Here is a 20940-nt window from a genome sequence, read left to right as displayed (position 1 = left end):
TCCGAACTGGGATGTTCTTCAAAATCTTCTCTCTGGATTTCACCTATATCAAAAAGGATTAAATGTATAGTAATATAGAAACAGCAATGGAGTTCCGATTCATGTAAAAAGGGTTACCGGGCAAGGTTTTCAACAGTTTATTTATTTTATTGGGGTATTCTAATTGTTGGGCACTGCTTTGAGTCATCTAAATAACCAGCCAGTTAACTTTCATGGGTAAACCTGTGGATGGCTGACATTCATCGATGGCCTCTGGTAGAAGGCTGTCTTCCAGCAAGACAAGAACTCCAGAAAATGTTTTTCATTTGACTGTTTTTCTCCCGAATATCGTTATCTGCAGTCTGTGATTAAGGCCCCGCTTCACTGCAGGAACTTCGCAAAGGACTAAGAAGAGTTAATGTTGAGATGTTTTCCAAAGCACATTCCATGGCGTTCTGGTTCTTATCATGCTGCTCGTCATCAGTATGTCTGAACCTGAATTCCTGTGGAACACACTCATAGTACACTGACACACATAGTATAATGCCTGTTACCTCTCCCGTGTGGTAAATGTATTTATCCTGCCTCAGCTTGAGCTCACAAGCCCCCAGCCACCAGAAGGAGTCACTAGAGTGTTACGAGACGAGGCACGCATATTCGATTATAACCTCCCAGAAAGACCCTTTTGGGGAATTGCTATAGTCAAAGGGCAGCGTAGTTAACTCTGGCATCTTTTTCACACAACATCTTGGTAAGATATCCTCATTTTGGAATTTCCTTTCTACGGTCCACATGCAGTGGCCTCTATCTGATCCTGTTCTTCACGCCTCACAGGTTTGGAATCCGTTGGAGTACACAGCAAAGTGTCTATATGTGACTATATTCATTACTCTTATTTTCTCATCAGAAGTGCGAAATTGACTCCTGAGTTATCATGAACAAGCTGTTTAAATTCTCATTAGTGAATTGACACCAACTGCAATGGATTTCATGAATTCCCCATAGTTTTTAAACCAATACAGAACTGACCGAGAAAGATGACATCCGTAGGGGGAATTTTCTTAAGTTACTTTCTTAAGTCAATCAGATTTATTTCATAAAACCCTCTTTACATCAGCAGATATCACGAAGTGTTTATACAGATACCCAGGTTAAAACCCCAAAAGCCACTGGCCACACCACTTCATTTCAACATGAAAATGTGTCAGGTGCAGACTGGGGTCGGGGGAGGAGTTATAATGAAGATATTTGTGTCAAACAATGTAGTTGTTGAAGTATTGTTGATTGCTGTAATTGTTAAAGTGAATAATACTTTGACAATTACAACGTTTGACTTTACAAATATCTTTTGAAATTTCTATTACTATAATCTGCCATTTGTTTGCTATCGGACGAGTGAAATGCTTGAACGTGCCCTCCTTGCTTTCAGAATCAGAAAGAGAATTACTGCCAAGTAAGTTTCACAACAAACTAGTAATTTCTTCTGGCCCATTAGTGCAACAATTTATACAAAATAAATAAAAACAAATAAGAACAGTGGACTGAGCACAAAAACCAAACCGTTTTACCAAAAAATATTGCAAGATTGGTCCAGTTGAGTGTTTTACTACCCCCCTGGATTTGTCAACATTCCACACGGTGTCCCCCACAAAAGTAATGGGGCTAAGGGACAAACAAGGGATTATTATTTTTGCTGTTAGGGGCTAAGGGATATACCAGGGAAAACATTTTTACGGACACATTGGGGTTGGCCTTTGAGAAGCATAAAGCCATCTCATTTACATAGACTAACTATTTACATTCATAATGTAAGGCTTGTTTGTCCACTTAAGAGTGAAATGAAATCATGAAAGTGTAAAACGATGTTCTCAGCCAACCATGAACCAGTATGACAGAAGCCTTTTAAGGCCTCCTGCCTGGTAGCAGGTGTGGTTTCCTAGTAACCAGGGAGTCTTGTAATTGGACACATGGTAACAGCCTGAAGGATCATGTTCAACTGGAGCTTCAGATAGGATCGTCCACATTCCGCTAACCATGGACCAATCTTTGTAATTATGCTGATGACGGCCGAGTCATGAAATTAACTGTGATGTCTTTTGTAGCAGAAGTCTTTGTAAACCTGATGATACTTTGCTCAACTTCAACTTCCTTTATTTGTTAGTTGGGTGACTGGAGAAAATGTGAGAGAGGAGGCCAAGGGACATAGTACAGTGTATTCACTCTCCAAAACAGACACCTGGCGTGAAGGGTCCCATTCCGTATTGGACACGTAGGTACAAAGGACTCCATGGTCTTTGAACTTCTCTCCCCTCTCCTCCTCTGTATCTTGGTGATGATGGGATGCATTTCTAACGCCCATTGCTTGGTGAAAACATATTTTTGTCCACCAGTCGGATGGCTGCAGGATCTCTCTCTCTCCGTTCAAGCTGGGACAGCTTTGTACATTCCACTTTCCCTGTCAGCCATCCATGTACCTTTACAGCACTACAAGGTGAGCCGCGTGGTATAAAAAGATGAGAAATCTAATGGGAATTAATAATATAAACTAGAGGCTTATATTTCAATAGCTTAGTGGCAAACTTGGTTATCACACAGCCACATTTTCTGACAGACCGCAGAGTCAGGGAATTATTTACTAATTTAGTTTGGGAGGTATTGACTATACACAATTACAAAGTAATTTGGCGCAATTGGCCATCCAGAATAGTGAACTAACTCATAGATGAAAAGTATTTTGGATTAAAGTGAATCTGCTCCTTCAGGTGTCTTTGGCGAATGATGATGCAATACCGAAGTGGCTGGCATTTACAGAGAAGACTGGAGTTCTCTTTGGACTGGCTGTGAGGGAAGATTGCGGGCGGTACCCCCTTAAAGTGTTGGCCACAGGGCCCTGCTTTTCTGTTACCTACTTTAATCTGCATGTTTTTAGTGGGACAGTTGAAGATGGTAATCTACTCTCCACTCATTTCAGGTAAGAGGGAACAGATATGCTATACATACTGATATAGGATTCATACAACTTGCACTTTTGTTGTTACCCAATTTTCTGAGCTGTATTGTCAATTCACTCCTCAACAGGCCGAATGTAATAATACACAGTTGACCCTATTGCTGATTGGGGGTGTCTCTTTAACAGGGATGGTCTTGGTTGCCCTGAGGGTGAGACTGTCGTCATTTGGGCTGATTTACTGCTTCAGGTCGACCCAGGCAACCTGAACGCAGACCAACGTGTACAGCTGGTCACCACTATTGCTAATTACCTGCGAATTGACCCTGGCTCTGTCCACCTCCTCTCGCTTCGGAGCCCCGCCGTACTGCGAAGTGAAAACACCAGGGTGTGCAGACAGGGTCTCCTGAATGCTGCTAAGCTTTTGGGAAGAGGGCAGTCTGCTGAGCTCCTGTGGCCGGTTGGTTGCGTGGTGGGGGAGCAGATGTCGGACTTAGCCCGGATTTTGGAGCACAGCACTTCCTCAGGTCGGCTGGCAGACATGTTGGGAGTGGCCACATTAGGGTGGAGAGTGCTTTGCAAGGGGGTGCCTCCTAGGATCAGGGGGGGCCGACAACCGCTGCATCGTACAGCCACTCCGACCGCAGTTCTCCGACCTCCGACACCAGTTCCAGAGTTAGTCGGTATTGAGCTTTCGCACATGCCTTCTCCGGAAACTTCATCCACTCTGATGACGGCATACCTCACAACCATTGTGGATAACACACATACTAGGGCGCTAAACCTAGGACTAACACAGGCTTCAAGGGCATACTCTCCAGCAGGATTCTTGCCCCTAACAGGCATGAGAGACGATTTATCCATGCCTCTTAAACCATCCTCACTCACCCCAGAATGTATCACACAAACTAAGACGCCTACATTTCATAAAGTCACCAAAACTGAAATTGCATCACCTGTCAGTATGTTGAGAGAATCATGCTACCCAAAGCTAATATTGACATCTTCAATTACTGTTTTTCCAACCCTGCAAACACTCACATTACCATTCAGTAATGATGGACACATTTACATGGAAGACTGGAGTATAAATAGTCTAACAACGTTTGCCTCAGCTCTTTACAACCCTCTGCATGTAGCATCCATAGGGCTTTACAACCCTCTCTATGTAACATCCATAGATGTAAGCCCAACTGTGTTTTCAGTTTATGATTCTAATGGAAGAACAATTACTTCAGAAAGTAAAGGAACCAAAAACCTGGTAGACCAGATCACCAGCAGTCAAATATTTCTGCCACTGACACTTGTCCAAACATCACCAGCTAAAGAACCCAGTTCACATCCGCTGACGTTTGACCAACACACAAACACAAGAGCAAAGCTAAACCAGTCTGCACAGAATACTATGGTTCAGATCACTATGGGAAAACAAAAGGAATTCAACTCTGTGCGTACGTTGATAAACCTGGAGCAACCAGAGTGGCCTCATCTCATTTATACAGAGAGTCAAGCCTCCCATCTAAACGCCATGATACTGGCATCTCTGTTGTCTTTTCAAAATATTATGGACATAACAAAACAAAGTATCTACTCCACAAAGTTTCTTGAGACACTTTGGCCTAATACAGTGTTATCGGAAACCCTTGGACCCCACAGTATTTACCCTTCTTTAGTATCAAAGACCCCTACACTGGACCGCATCTCTACAGTGATTTTGGACCATCCAACTACACCATCACTAGGCACTCCTGAATCCCCATACCCCCTTTCAAAGGACCTGGACGCCCTGTGTGCATCAAAGCTGGTTGATGATACCGCCCTGGCTCTTCTAGAAAACTCTGTTTTGGAAGGTCAGCAGTCAGAGTATCACCTAGACTCGTTTGGTAAGTTATCTTGCATATATCATAATCCAGATTGATATGCAGGTTGGATAGGATTTGAATTGGTGTAAAGGAGAAGAAATGTCTTCCATCCAGCACATCCTACGGGAGGGAGTCAGGGAATAGACTGTAGGTTAACTATGTTGTGTATACTGTACTAATTTGGATGGATATTTAATGTTTGACACACAAACTGATTTTGTACATGTGAATCCACTGTTGGTTATGTGACACATTGTCATTTTATCTAGGAATCAATGTGGGAATCACTATGAAAGACAAAACCACTTATCTTCTTACTGACCCAGGTCAGGCTCTGACAAACAGTCACATCTTCCTCTGGCTTGCCTCTAACCTGGAGTATCCAGCTACCAAATCTCCAGTTTTTACACTAAAGAGGTCAATGGCCATTTCTTCACTGGAAGACCAGCAGAGAAAAACGTTTATGCCTTCAAGGACTGTGTCCAAAATGCCTTTGGAGGGATCAACAACCACACCTATTCCACTGGAGAGAACCACATCACAACCCTTTCAGTGGCGATTGACAGCGACATCTTTGGCCTTCAGTTTAGAGAGATCAGTGACAAACGTCCTACATTCAAAAAATCTGAGTATTGAGAGTGTTCGACAACTGATTGACCTAAACCAAGTAACATCCACATTCATTGTAGTAACTAGTCAACAGTTAGCCTTTGAAAAATCTCATTCTCTGTACGGAGACCTATTTCAAGTGCCTTTGATGCCTAGTGGTATGGAGGTCACAGAGCACGACACCAGATATAAAGCCCACATTGTTCAGACAACTGCAGGGACCGAAGGTGAAAAGGTAGGATTGCCGACCACTGACTTCAATCAAAAGACTCTCCATACTGGTACCCAATCCACGGGCTCACCATCACAAGCATATTTTCAATCACCAATAATGGCTGAGGAATACTGGTGTGGAGTGGAGACCCAAATGATTCTGGAACCGTCCTTGACTCTAATATCAGCTGCACCAGCCTCAAGTGAATTGTACCTTCAAATAATCTCAGTACCAAGGACAGAATTTTACATTGATTCAGTAGTATTTACAATGCCAACAGTGGCCAACCTTGAAAACATTTTTGACAGTTTGTATAGTAGACCACAGACAACGGTCGAGATCTTGAGAACAGCTCATGGACAGCTTCATCCCATAGCACCATCTGCTGTTCAAGAGCTGTACAGAACCTCCTCCCTCATTCAGCCGCCCAGTCTGGATCCCTCTTACCCACAGTATACACAGTCAATAGCCAAGGATGTGGAAGGAAGAGACTGTACTTCACCTCTCTACTGCTTGAGCCTAGAGGAAACATGGGGTGTCTCCATTCACGCTTACCCCACTGATTTTCTGGAATTCATGCCACAGAGTGCGGAAACACAACATACTCCCCTACAAAGTTCAACTCAGATACAAGACCGTGTTGATCCAGTTTACAACCTATCAGACACATCAGGGCCATTTTCCTCAGAGTCACCCAGATTCTGTTGCCAAACCACTGCTGTGACACACAAACAATCTGAATACGTCTCATGGAGGTTTTCCTCCATGAACGAGGAGCTGGTGACCGCTATGTTGTTGTCCCTCCCTCACTCTGCACCAGTCCCGCCAAGCATCTCCGTAATCACTCAGGCCTTGAGTGTTCCAGCATTGGTCTTAAGAGCCTCCATCAGGTCAGCGGTGTCGTCGTTGGGGCCCAGTTGTAAAGGCGTCACAGGCACAGGCAGACTCGGCAGCGTGTGGCAAGTCACAGGACACTGCCCTTTGACCTCCCCACTCTTCTTTATGACTGGCTTGGGTGAAAATGATGGAACTTCAAGCTTCTCATCAGCTCCAGTTAATACACACGTTTCTTCTGGCTTCGTTCCAACTGGAGTACTTGGATCATCTCCCCAGCCCAGTTCTCCTTCAGCTGCCATCGCAGGTGGGTACTATTAACTCTCACAGCACAACTCACTTTCACATGACATTTGTTAATTCCTCCACCATTTTCAAACACATCTGAGGCTGTACTGATGTTGACCGGCATTCTTGCATTCCAGGTCCCTCAAATCTCCCTCCAAAAGTGTTGCAGTCTATCCCACCTCTGGTGGCCACAGTCGGCTTCCCTTTCCACTACACAATACCATCAAGGACCTTTGTGGACCCAGAGGATGGGACAGCAGAGTCTCTCGTCCTTGATCTGAGTTTCGTGGAAGGCCCTCCTGTGTATTTTGGGTCCTGGGTAGCCTTGGATGGACTTGCGCTGCATGGTGTCCCTCTGGAGGTTGACCTGAAGTTTGCCCCTCAGCAGCTACTGCTGGTTGCCCAGGACAGTGAGGGCCTGACTGCCTCACTTCCCCTTACCCTGGATCTTCGACGCAACCAAGCGGATCCCTGTCACAGCTTCAGCCTCACAGTTCGTAGGAGCCTTCACTCCTTCCTCCTCCAGCGCCACAGGGTAGAGCTCCTCCTGAGTAAACTGTTACACTTCTTCAATGACTCTGGAAGCCACCACCTGGCCGTGCTGTCCCTGGCACCAGGTTCCACGGTTGTGTCTTGGTACAACTTCACCTTATGCCAGGTGGCGGCTGATGGTGGCAAGGGACAGGGCCCTGGTGGACAGGTCGATGCCATGTGGGAGGAAATGAGTTCAGAGAACGGACAGATTAGCCCAGAGTTCAGCCAGGCAATGCTCCCAGAGTTCCCCATCAGCAGCGTAGGTGTGGTGAGATACAGACACGACTGTTTCCATGTTCTGACCACTATAGCACCTGTGGCTTCCACCAGCCTCTTCATCGATACCCGGAATCCCACCTCTGACTACACCATCCCAGCAATGGATACCACCACGGCATCAGGGCAACAGACAGACCGCTACCACTGGATGGCCAGGGTGGTGACAGCTCTGCTAGTAGTCTGCAGCCTACTTCTGGTTCTTACCTGTACAATAGCACTGTTCCATTTTTGTAGAACCCGTGTGAAGGCAAGGACTCTCGCGATTTGGCCCTCAGAGGGGTCTGTCCCAGGTCACGCCATGGATCTGAGGGCTGTAAGACCAAGGATGCCCCCCCTGTTCCAACCAGAGGTTCCCCCTGTTTCCCCAAGGTTGTGGCTGAGCATCACACCAGCAAGTGGAGAGCATCTCACTCCAACATATCTCCAGGGTAGATATCATGAAGCAGGGTCTTTTAACCCACCTTCCCCCCAAGGCCAATGGGATTATAAACCCCCAGAAGAAAAAGCACAAAAACAACATAGATCCATTCTTTGAAGTTAGGTCACATGCTCATACCCAAACTATTCATGCCACTATGAGGTGTTTATGAGGGCTATTGTGAATATGTATTTTATACAGGAGACATTTTTATACATACCAAAATTACTACATAAAGCATCAACATCCTAATAAAGTCGTATTGCTTCATTTTATTCCATCATAGATATGATATTACAGACAAATATCTAACTCACTGGCAAAAAAAGCACTGTTTAATATCGGGGCATTAAACCATTAATGTTCCACTGGCTCCATTAGAAAAACACATTTTAGAGAAAGATACAGTGGCACAGAAAAAAATACTGCCTGTTGACAACTTCATTGCTTCACACAATTTGTGAGCTTATCTATACAAACGTGGGTAAAAAAAAAAAACAAGCAAAAATATTTCTTAGAAAATCCAATGTTTAACTCCGCTGTCCATCTGACAGAATAGGGGAGGACTGTCCATATGCCGCAGATTGACATGACCTCTGGTCCTCGCCCGCACTCCTGCTAGAGTAAGGTGTTAGTGGACTATCCTGCATAGGGACTGGTCACATCATCTGGCGGCTTTCCCGTTCTCATGAAGGTCCATTCTGTTAACAGTGGACAGAAAAGCCACAAATAATGAATCATAAAACCTCTGCAGTCATTTTTTTAAAAATAAGACGATTTCCAATAACATTTCTATTAGACAGAACTAGGAGCCACTGCGATGTAGTTTATCACACACCCGTTCTCATCTTTAAGATGCTGATATAACTCTGCCTTATTGTTCACAGAGCTGATCCTTCCAGCAAACTCCTGGTGCTTCCTGGAGTTGGCCACGGTGATTCTGTTAGTCCACATTGTAAGTAGGGACACCGGACCTACATTGTAACCACAGGCCAAAAAGCGCAGAGACAGAGATTAGAAAATGCTAAATACTTATAATAAAGAGAAAAGTTAATTCATGCTATAATATTGAAAAAACATCATAATGATACTAGAATACTCTCATTATAACTTGGAATTTGACAAATACACCGCTGGGAAAAGCACACCTTTGGCTTTTTCAGGTAGTTGGATCTCCTCCAAACGGGGCTTCTTGTTGAGAGGCTCTGGGGAATCAGGAGAATCCTTTATGACCTCAGACTCCACCTGCTCCTCCTTTTCACGGTCTAGAGCGCCCTTCAGCCTGGTGGAGGAGTGCAACACAGCATGACACCAGCAAGCCACAATTACATTCAGACAAGGGAAATATTCTTGAGTGGAGGGTCAGCATGACAGAATTTCTTTTGATTTGCACACTGCAATATTCACTCAAAAATATATTTATTGGACCAGATTATATTTTTTATAATCTCCTCAAGATTCGGGTATATAATGTTTTAAATGATTTACAGCGGGTCAGTCTCAAAACATGGTGTGTGTTGTTTTTGTGTCATGCTGACCTTTCCGACTCCTGCCAGCTCTTATCCTCTGTGTCCTTGTTGCAGTTCTTCTCCGACTTGTCCTCCTTGTCTTCCCTTTTCCTCCCCCGTTTCTTCCTCTCCTCCTCCTCGGGAGGTTTGCTGCGACAGGCGCTGATGCAGTCCAGAACCCTCTGGTGTTTATCGCTGCCCCCCACATGGGTCTTCACCAGAGTCTCCAGCTCGTTCCACATGATGCGATACTGCTCGTCCCTAAATCCCAGAACACGAACACACACTTTGGTGTTACTATCCTTGTGGGCACAAAGAAACGGTTTCCAGTTAAAAATCCTATTTTCCCTAACCCTACACCCCTAAACCTAACCCCAAAACCAGCCTTCTTTCCTCATGGGAATCTGTGAAATGTCTTCACAAGTGACTAGTATGGTAAAACAAGAGCAGCGCTTGTGTTTCTTGTTTGCAATGCATTAGTACACTGCAGAAGTGTCGGGAGACACCCATGGACCCACAGTCGTGTCACACGTTCAGGCTCTCCCTGGCTTCATCTCTCGCACGGACTACCTTTTGGGGCCTTTGCCCCTGGATCCGACGGTGGAGATGGGTAGAGGGTCATTCTTCCTCTCCATATCCACCAGGTTGTAAACCGTTTTCTGGCAGGTCAGCACGTCCTCCTCACTCAAGCTCTCCTTCACGATGAGGTTAGCCAGGGGAACCACCTGGGTCACACACACGGTTGAGAGAGACAGTGAATGTCTTATGGCTTTAAAACACAGTCCTGTGGGTGAACACGGTCTCCTGTCCTGCTCACCGCCTGCATGTTGAAGATGGTGGTCTGGGAGATTATCATTGGCCAGTAGCGAGTGTGACGTTCCAGCTGGGCTTTTGCCCTCTCCGATGGTATTTTTTCAGAAGCGTCAGCATCCAAGGTCTCGGGGACAGGAGTCAGACGGTTCTCCCTCATGAATTCACCAAAGTCCTAGAAGCATACGTGACAAAGAGACTGTAGAAAACTCTCAAATTACAATGTGTTTTTTCTATTAAGATCAATGATGGATCGACTGTTCAGGGGTAGAGGAACTATGTCACTGCCAGCTTCACTACTTTGTTTGCTTGCAGAAAGTCAATACAGGACTGCTGACGAGGCCACTACAGGGTAGAGGCCAGGCTAAGAAGAGTGAGGGGCTTACAGTGATAAGGTCACTACAGGGTAGAGGCCAGGATAAAAAGAGTGAGGGACTTACAGTGATGAGCTCACTACAGGGTAGAGGCCAGGCTAAGAGGAGTGGGGGGCTTACAGGGTAGAGGTCAGGATAAGAGGCGTGGGGGGGCTTACAGTGATGAGGTCACTACAGGGTAGAGGCCAGGCTAAGAGGAGTGGGGGGCTTACAGTGATGAGGTCACTACAGGGTAGAGGCCAGGATAATAGGAGTAGGGGGGCTTACAGTGATGCGATAGTCAGTCACCCGACCTCCGCAGCCCTCACTGATGGAGGGCGGGTCCTCCAGGGTTGAACGTGTACTATTGAGCACGTGCAGGAAGATCTCACCGCCGTGGCTGCTCAGCATGTGGCTGATGACCTTTGACCCCGATTTCCTGGGCTGCTCCAGCAGCACTGAGCGACCTGCAGTGCAGTCAATCATTTGGGCATTTTTAAGCAAATTCATTTTCAGTACTTGTGTAGCATACGTATTGACATGATTTAAGGTAGAGTTGAAGGAAACAATACGTAGGCCCACCGTTCAGCAGAAAGTTGGTCAAACAGGATGAGGGTCTGCTGTTGACATCTGTAGGTGAGATCCGATAGGCTCCGGTGCAGTAATGCAGTTCTAAACAACCCGTTCACATGCAAACATGCATTCCAGAAATTAGAAATAGCCAGAAAAGGGTAGGAGAATGTTACAAACCATGTAGATTTACAAGAAAAAGTATTTCATCTTTAGAATTTCATGCAATTTGAGCCGGACTTCTTTCAGCTCGCACAACAACAGACATTCAAAACATTTCCCAGGGTTCACGGTGCCTACCGACACTGTTGGTGCGCGGAGTGCACCACTTAAGAGTCACTGTCTCCTTAAGTCCACTGTCTCTACTTGTACTACCAGCCATGTGCAGGTCACCTACACAACACAAAAGAAGAGATGACAGGAAGTCGAAATTAATGCTTATTGTAGAGGTTTATGGCCAACCTGAAAATGACTAACTTTGTCCCCTGTACTTCTCCAATTGCTGTTTGTTAAACCTTACCACTTTTGAAGAACTCAAGGTGGGCATCTCTGTGATGCAGGAGCTCCACGTCGTAGTTCGCTGATGTGTTGGCGTGCTGCTCTTCCTTTATAACCACAGGAGGAAGACCAAGAAAAGCCCATGTCAGTGGAACAGCCACTGCTGTCGTCAAGACAAACACACCCTGCTGCTTTCATGTTCACAACAAGGGTTCAGTAAGTAGCAGCAAATGCAAAACCTCCACTGATCTTTGCATCGTATCTCTCTCTCTCTCTCTCTCTCCCTACCTCCATCCCTCCCTCGCTCTCTCTCTCTACATGCTTACTATATTAAAAGTACAGATAAATTGATCTGTGTGGTTGCTGAAGTTTCAGAGTTTATGGCGTATTTCAGCGAAAAAGGGCTGTACATACTTTCTAATCCAGATGAATAACAGGGAACTACATTGTGGGCAAAATAAAATAAAATACAACAGCAGCATTTGTGCAAATGCTAGGAGGATAAGCATTTACCGCCCCATCACTGCAGGGGGACGAAATAGATCACTATTCAAATGAGAGAGAAAGAGACAGTAGATACAGAGGAAAGACAGTGGGAGAGGAAGGATGGAGGGTGGTCTGATATCAATATGTACTACCCAACACAGCACAAAGGACCACAGCAAGACACTACAAGGAGGGACTGCAACCAACCCACTCTCCCAGTTAGAGAATGTACCAACAAGGACTCAGACAGGATATGGGGAGGGGGGGAAGGGGGAGGGGGGGGAACTACAGGGTTCGTACCGCGTACATTCTCATCCACCAAACATGCGAAACACTCTCCACTCAGAGTGAATGCCGAAAAGTCACATGGACAATCCGGAGCCAATCAAAAGTGAGGGGTGTCTGGTGGATGGACGAAAACCAGCGCACACAACCTTGTGTTCTGCTGTCCCTCCGAGTGTGTTTAGGAGTACTGACCTGCTCGCAAACATTTAATGTGGGCTAGCAAAACAGAAAATACAGCATGAAAACAGCAGCTTTTCCCAGACACATTTCAACATGATGATGAACAAATAAACAACAGGGCATAAAATCATAGCGCACAATGGTGGACAGGGAAGCAGTGGCGGAGTCAGGACGTTCTGGGCTGAACATTGGTGTTGTGGTGGTTGGGGTTTCGGAAGGTTTATGTCAAGTTAAGCAATAGGGGCATTAGATGGAAAGGCCAATCAAAATATATTGATTTGTGTATGCAAATGAAATGTGTAACCAGGGCAGGATTGGTTGTTTTGCTGCGGGGAAATTTAAACTTTTCTCCCACAATAATAAAATGGCTCACCTTAATGTAAGACCAACATGCTAATCATGATGCCAAGAAGGCTGGGAAATAGCTAGGGCTGCAACAACTAATCGATAATGTTGATAATAAAAATTGTTGGCCACAAATGTCAATATCGATTAGTTGGTCTACACGAGACGTTGCAAAAAAAAAAAAAAAAAAAAAACATTTTGAAAGATGGCAGAGGCTACACAGGAGGGATACTGCATACAACCAAAAACGTCAAATGTAGGGGACGACTTTACTTTGAACAATTCAACGAAAAAGGTTTATTGCAAAATTTGGAAAGCAGAACTCTCCTGGTACGGGAGCATGACTGTAACGCATGCGCATTTAAATAAAAAAACACGTCGTAGCCTTTATGACAGAAGATGAAGAGAGCTCAGCACTGTAAGTTAATATAATACAAATTCGTCATTCATTTTAGGGATGTATTCATGGAGTTTTTAATTGAGAAATAGTTCATCTTGAATGCATCACTGAGCATTCAAGTTTTCCATTACCTCCCATAACTGGTGTACTTGAGCTCATTACATTTGTGTACAGTGGAGAGGCTCTGGCTAGCTAAGCATTCACATCGTTACTGATGCCCATTAGTGTCAAATTTGGTGACTTCTATATTTCTCCACAACTGAAACATTGCGGTATTAAAATGCAATATAATTTGCTCTAACATTTACAGTATCATTCAAAGGTCTCGCAACAAACTTCATGTAGTACCCTGAAATGCTTTTCCAACAGCCTTAAAATTATATTATGATAATATAAAAACTCCTTTAGTTTTTGCACGTTTTAATTTGCCTACAGTTGTTTTAATTAAGGCATTGTAAAAGGTTAAGAAAAACACTAAAAACGAATTTCTTTAAAATAAAACACTTGCATTTCATTCTGGGAATTAATGTATTCCTTTCAATCCGATTAATCGAATAATTGAAGGAGTAATCGACAGATTAATCGATTATCAAAATGGTTGTTAGTTGCAACCCTAGAAATTGTTCACTAAAGACTGTTCATACACAGCTTCTAAGAACGGATTGATATATGTTAGTAAGGGTGGGGGTTAGTAAGGTTATGAAGCGAGCTCGGTGAGGGACTGCAGCTAGGGCCAGCAGAGAACATACCTTCATAGGAATGTTGGTGATGGTGGTGGAGGCCAGGTCAAAGTGCTGCTGCACCAAAATGTTGAGCTTGGTGGCCAGGTGCCTCCCGGCCCTGACACTGTGGACCTCGCTGGTCAGCAGAGAGGAAACCTGCAGGTACGGAGGACGAATGTGGATGACTAAGACAAAAAGTACGGATGACAATGTTTTAGCGTCCGCTGTCTCCGTGGAATTGAGTAACTTCTGCAAACATGTTGATTCCTAACCATGTACGATTAATTCTGTGATGTGCTGCTTTTACCGCAACCCTGAGAAGAACCTACCTCTTTCTTCGGCCGGTCTGAGACTAGGGTGTCCTCCCCCTGAGGGAAGATGTGGACAAGTACCAGCTCACACTGCTGGATGGGCATCAGTCTGAAACACAAGAGAATGAACCCGAAGGATTAACATAACAAAAATCCAGCAAAAACCTGAAAATCAATGTCCTTTTGATTCTTCCAACAAAACATCTGTCCATAAATCTTGGACTTCTCTTTAAACCAAATAAATTGTCCCATCTTCAGCTAATACTGACCTGTCCGAGCTGGCTGCCATCTTGTTTTGTTCTAGTATGGTCTCTTGCACACAGTCCTCTAGCATTCTCACATGGGTGTCACTGTAAAATGTTATCACACAATGTCTTATTAAAATGTACATCAATGCAGTGTATGCTTAGTAGGAGGATCACCATAACCAAGTTTGTGTATGCTTAGTAGGAGGATCACCATAACCAAGTTTGTGAGCAGTCCATTAATTGCCATGTTTAACCAATTCTACTATTTGTTTTATTTGGTTTTGAGACCCCAACCATTGACTCCTCGGGCACATTCTGCACGACGGGGGGAAAGATAAAACATGACCAAAGGCTGAGAAAACACCTAAATAAGTTATTTTAAAAAACAACTATGCTATGAGTATAGTCCAGGGCTGCCATTCATGAATTTGAAGACCAAATTTAGAAATGTAGAAAACGTAAAATTTCAAATATTTCAAATGAAATCGTGAAACCCCAATAACAGCCTCAGTTCATGGTGTATCCATGCATCCGTAGAGCCCTTTCTAGGCTGTCAAAAAAAAAGGACATGACAAAATATTTACATAAAAACAGTTTAAAAAGAAAAAGACTTGTCCATGTTACCTCTTTGCGTTTGTGAGGCAGATAATGCGCCCCCTGTTGGCCACCCTGTCGGCCGTGTCCATGAGGGTGGTGCGCGCCTCGTGCTGGTACTCCGTGATCTTACACAGCGACTCTACCGCTGCCACCAGGCCGTGCAAGACGCTGCAACACTCTGGGTCTTCCCGTGGGTTAGGTGGCCCCACAGCTGCCAGAGCAGACATAAGCTATCACAGGGATTTAATTAATAAAAAGGATGCAGGTCAAGTGATTATCTTTATTGAAATTAGATGAGATGAGAAGAGGCAGTGAGTGGTTCAAATAAAAAAAAATGTAATCACAATTTCACAGGTGTTGCATCTTTTGAATGTTGAAATGGGAGAGGCCACTCAGCCAGTAACTTGTAAATAGAAAGGGTAATGGGCCTCATTCGTTTTAGTTCCTTGTTCTAACATTTTTTCTTTTAACATGTAAGGACCCAGAACTTAAGCATGTGACCAATATGTGAAACATTAATTCTGGTTATCGGGACTTAATGGTGTGTTTGCAACTGTGCAAGTCCAAGCAAAAGCCTTAATGTGTGTTGTGCAAAATTGTTAACCTATTGATAAATGTCAGTTACTTGAACAAAGTAAATCATTACCTCATGAGTGCTTTGGTCCTCTTGCCTCCAGCTGTTCAGAATGTGGAACTCTGAATCACTAACAATGTAGTTGACCTGGAGAAAATTAAGAATTAAGAAATTAAGAATTATCATGTGCTGTGGCCAGTTCTGGATATTACATAATACAGTGTTGGCCAACACACTAACACTAGATTAGACTAGATTATGTTATGCCCGGAGCTAAAACATACTGGACCAATAGGCAAAGGAGAGGGAGAAAAAAAAATTGTTCACCAGTTTCTTAGTGGGGTAGACGTCATAGAGGATTCGGCAGTACTCCATGGAGCACTCCACAGCGCAGGTCCACAGGGATTTGGAGACCGGGGCCAGGGGGATCACGCCCTGGCCACGGCTCTTGGTCAACACGTCACACTCCACCTGCTGCCTGCTGGACTCGGCCATGTAAGGGCAGTGGTCGACCACAAATGCCGTCTTGTGGGACACTGAGAACAGCTTCATCTCTGGTTCAGCACTTGATCAGTTCTGTGTGATGACAGAGGAGAAGAGTCTGGAGGAAAAGGTGCCATCTCCCCCATATTTCAGCTGAAAAGAGCGTGATTCCAATCTACCTACTAGCACCAATTGACATTGTCATCCATAGCTATGCTAACAGAGGAAGTTGTCCTATTAACAACATTCAATGGTATTTCCATTATTCCACCAATGTTTTGCTTGTCTTAAGCTGTAGTTTTATATTTAAGAAGTGTGTCCATTTAGCTAGGGCTAACAATGGGGACTTGCAAAGACCCAAATCAACAAGGCCAACAAAGGTTGTTGTCAGGTGGACATTTACTAACAGCAAGTATTGTCTTTTTTTGAAGGCCCCATTGCAATGTAATAAATTTGCAATGAACACACTTGCTGTTTGCAATAAACACACTTGCTGTTATTGAATGTGTAAGTTACAATGAATATGGCTTGTAGATTCTGCTCTTTACAGTTCCCCCATTGTTAGCCCTCCTAAAATATAAACATTGTTCCTTACTGGATGAACACTCCTGATAACCCAGGTGTAGTCACGACCACATTACAATTATGAAGAACTGACATTAAAAACTGACTATGAATCACTGAAATTGACCACAGCTTCAAGATATGGATATATACATCTATATAGATATAGCCTAAATTGCGGTGCACCTCCTCACATAGATGCTGTTGGCTAAAAAACACAGATGAGATGACATTTAAGTATGGAAAAAAAGGTCAATATATCAACAACCTCTGCGTCATCAAGACAACTATGTGTTAAAAGGTGCAAACCGTGGACTGTTATTCCATGTTCTCAGCTGTTAATGCCAGCTGAAAAGTACCAGTGGCCAGGCACCAAATAAGAATAGTAGGTCTGCCGAAGCCGTGGCCCAATGAAACGTGTGCCGGCCCTCGTAGATGGAAAAATGTAATTAATTCGGGTAAGTCCTTAGTGGAAATACGCCAAAACAAAAGGTGGCTAAAGAATTGGCTAATGCTATCTAGCTACAAGTTAAGAAAAGTAATCATGGCTCCTGCATATTGTTAGGATTAAGTATAATTTAACGTTATCTATTTTACCGTTGTTTACTCATTCAAAACACTCGACCTAGCCACGTAAGTTGGTTAACTAGTATAGAAGATTAAACTTTTGCATAAGTACCTGTGAGCGATACTATTGGTTTTCGAACGTTAACAACGAGCTATCTTGCTAACGTAACGCTAGCTTAGACAGATTAACGTAAGCTATCAAGCATATTTTAACATTAATTTAACATGTTGTCTGTGGTTTTCAACGCAATATAGCTATCAACCTTATTATATGTCTCCTTTCCACCAACGTAAATACTGATGATTGTTATCCAAATAAGTACATATGTAGGTGAAAAAGTCTACATAATGCCGGAGAGAGAAAAAAAACCTAAGTCGCACGTATTGTTATTATTGACGGAACCGTGTATGTCGGGTATGAATCGTATGTCTACGATCTTCTTCTTCTGTGGGGTTTTACGGCGGTTTGCATCCAACAGTTTTGGTGCATTACCGCCACCTACTGTAAAGGAGTGTGGGCCAGCTTCAGGGACCTAAATTCTCCCTGCCAACCCAGTTTCTCTAAGGAACACAAACAGACACCTAACCACTGCACCCGAACACCTCCTCCCCAACATAGATTCTACACATTCTACAAGTGCATGCCCTCTGCCCTCAGACCCTATCGCAACCTCTCTCTCTCTCCCTCTCGTAGTGCCTGGACTGCCTCAGGACATGGTCTACCGTCTCCGCTTCCCCACAGTAGTCACACAGTCCAGTCGGATGCTTCCCTATCGTGTGTAGCGTGTCGTGCAATCCACAGTGCCCCACCCTCAATCTAGTCAAAATCCTTTCGTCCTCCCTACTCACAATTGCCCTCCTTCCATCCACCATCTCACCCTGTATCTGGAACAAGTGCCTTCCTTTGGTGTCCACATTCCACTGATCCTGCCACACCTTCCTCACCTCATTCCACACAACCACCCTGCTCAAGGGCACCACCACGTCCATCTCCCCCCTCACCAGGGCCTGTTTCGCTAGTTTATCGGCTGCTTAGTTTCCAGTCACCCCAGCATGAGCCGGAGCCCACATGAATGAGACCTGCATCCCATCTCTTCTTGCTCTATCATGTGCTTCCAACACCCTGTTTAAAATGTGCTGCCGCCTAGTGGACTTGAAGGACTGCAAACTGATTAACACCTCACATGAATCAGAGCAAATAACCACCCTATCCGGCTTCGTGTCCTCCACCCATCTCAATGCAAACTGCACCGCCAGAAGTTCAGCCGTGTAAACCGCCAAGTGAACCATAACCCTTTTAGTGACACTCACACCTGCTCCCCTAACTACAAAAGTGTAAACCGCCATGTGATCCATAACCCTTTTAGTGACACTCACACCCACTCCCCTAACTACAAGAGTGTAAACCGCCAAATACTCCCCCACCCACCCACCCAAAGCTCTCCCTCCCACCGTGTTCCCAGCACCCCAACAACACCTCTTTTGTAGGGTGCAAACCCCCATGTCCCTGCAAATTAACCCAGTAATTAATCAACAACTGCCTTCTCAAATGTAATGATGTCTGAAATGCCCCACTGCAAACTCAAAGCCCCTGTGCCTGCACTCTATCCAACCTTTCCAGTGTGCTCACTGCTGCTGAACCATTAGCTATACACCCATAGTCCACCACCAATCTAATTAATGACACATACATGGTCTTTTCGTCTAAATATCTAAAACCCCACTGTCTTGCCCATCTTTTTACCCCGTCTACCGCTTCCTGAACCTTCCTGGCAACATACGTCAAATTTCTACCCCTCTTCCACAATGCCCCATCATCAACATACAGCGACCTACCTACACCCTGCTGAACCAGACAGTACACATCATTAATCATGATCGAAAACAGCACCGGACTGAGGGGTTCCATTCTCCCGGACAACGCAGTCCCCACCCTCACCTAAATTGATCTACCAAACAGGAAGTCTTTAATCCAATTGTAAGTCCTGCCTCCAACCCCCATGATTCCGTGCTTAATCAGCAGCCCCACCTTCCACAACCATCCAACTATAGGCTGATAGCACTGACATCACATCTCTGTAAAGTTATGGAACAGATGAATGTGAGGAGATTGGTGTTTTTCATGGAGAGCAGGGGGTTGGTAGCTCCATATCAAAGTATATTTCGGGAAGGGGTACTATGGACCCTGTTCTATGTTTAGAGGCGGAGGTCAGGAAGGCACAGGTGAATGGGGAGGCAGTGGTGGCTGTATTTTTTGACGTGGAGAAAGCGTACAGTCTATGATCTCCCTATGGTTCTTCTTCTTACATAAAACTATTATGGCGGACTACAACCAGTTGTTTCAAGGTGCATGTCGCCACCTACTGTACTGGAATATTCACTCCAACAAAGTTATCAGACTTAAAACTAAAAAGACAAATCTAAGTACTGTATAGTTGGCACAACACAGGAGATGTCTAACTAATACATCTTTTTAGGGTGATATGTCCCCCTTCTTAATCACATTATATACATAAATCCACACTGCTGCGACTCCTTTGCTGTACTACATAGCATTCGTTTTGGTTTTGTATTAACTATTAAATTGGGATATGCCTATTTTCGCACTTGTTACACCCAAAGCAAACATTTTCTGGAAAGATTTGATTGGTTCATTTGTCTATCCTTTAAGACGTGGTGAAAATGGTTTAATGGGTGTTGAAAAGGACGAACTGATTACAGGTGCAGACCCATACATGGTTCATGTTGCCCACAACTGTTTTACCTGTTCATCTTGAAAGAGGGTTTAGGGGTTAGTGTGAGTAGCTGAGTGCAGTTAAGGCATGACGTAGGACAAGCAGCAGGTTGAACATGGAAATGGGTTATTGAAATTCAATTAAACGTGTTACAGTGTACATACCTGTTTATTTCTGTTTTGTAATACCATATGAGACAATTCAATTAATAAATATAATACATAGGGGAAGTGGGCTGAGCCTGGAAACCCGGAAATTAGACTCAAACTGTAAACCCCAGCACCATTTTTGAGTTTATGCCAGTTGACAATTGATTACATTTCAACTTGTATTTGTATCCACTGAGGCCTATAGCTGCTGTATATGGCGAACCACTTGGTGCCAATGCATTTCTATCAGAAACTTGAAATTATATTTTCTTTGGTCTAAAAATACACAGACCTTCTTACATGAAAACGCTGACGATAGCTGCATGTGCTATGGTCCATCAACAGGCGTTACAAGCATTGAGAATATGACATTCGAGTTGTATTTGTTATTTGTAAGTCGACACAAACGGTATAGGCTAGTTACAACGACACAGCGAACATTTTGTCTTGGGTTTGCAACTGGAGTTGAATTTTTAACCAATATATCTTCCATACAACTTAAACCATAGGCTATTCTTTGGTCGCTCCCAGTAAAACCAACTTCTAACCGTTTGCATATTCATTGGAATGTTACACAACGTATCAACGCGT

General features: G+C 44.2%; 2 protein-coding genes across 5 annotated transcripts; one reads left to right on the top strand and one right to left on the bottom strand.

The window, feature by feature from the left end:
* The first annotated feature begins 5803 nt into the window (after positions 1–5803).
* Positions 5804–7978, top strand: LOC109614952. The gene is made up of 3 exons (XM_020042670.2): positions 5804–6752; positions 6871–7721; positions 7781–7978. The coding sequence occupies exons 1-3, from the start codon at positions 5882–5884 to the stop codon at positions 7976–7978; spliced, it is 1920 nt and encodes a 639-aa protein (XP_019898229.2). The 5' UTR covers positions 5804–5881.
* Positions 7979–8221: 243 nt separating this feature from the next.
* Positions 8222–18536, bottom strand: ints13 (integrator complex subunit 13). 4 transcript variants are annotated; one of them, XM_020043054.2, is made up of 17 exons: positions 18411–18536; positions 16179–16427; positions 15924–15998; positions 15305–15507; positions 14702–14782; positions 14451–14541; positions 14149–14277; positions 11726–11810; positions 11506–11598; positions 11218–11307; positions 10924–11102; positions 10290–10457; positions 10043–10197; positions 9503–9733; positions 9113–9246; positions 8803–8938; positions 8222–8665 (listed from the first exon to the last, which is right to left on the bottom strand). In XM_020043054.2, exons 2-17 carry the CDS (start codon positions 16401–16403, stop codon positions 8629–8631), a joined length of 2112 nt encoding a protein of 703 aa, XP_019898613.2. In that variant the 5' UTR covers positions 16404–16427; positions 18411–18536; the 3' UTR covers positions 8222–8628. The 4 variants fall into 4 exon arrangements, with proteins under 4 accessions (XP_019898613.2, XP_010885734.2, XP_010885736.2 ...); XM_010887432.4 differs by lacking the exon at positions 18411–18536 and adding an exon at positions 17729–17891; XM_010887434.5 differs by lacking the exon at positions 18411–18536 and adding an exon at positions 17578–17714.
* Positions 18537–20940: the final 2404 nt, after the last annotated feature.

Source organism: Esox lucius, chromosome 23 (genome assembly GCF_011004845.1).
Source record: "Esox lucius isolate fEsoLuc1 chromosome 23, fEsoLuc1.pri, whole genome shotgun sequence".
NCBI lineage: Eukaryota > Metazoa > Chordata > Actinopteri > Esociformes > Esocidae > Esox > Esox lucius.
Note: the sequence above shows the minus strand (reverse complement) of the source record. Positions and strands in the feature narration are given on the sequence as shown.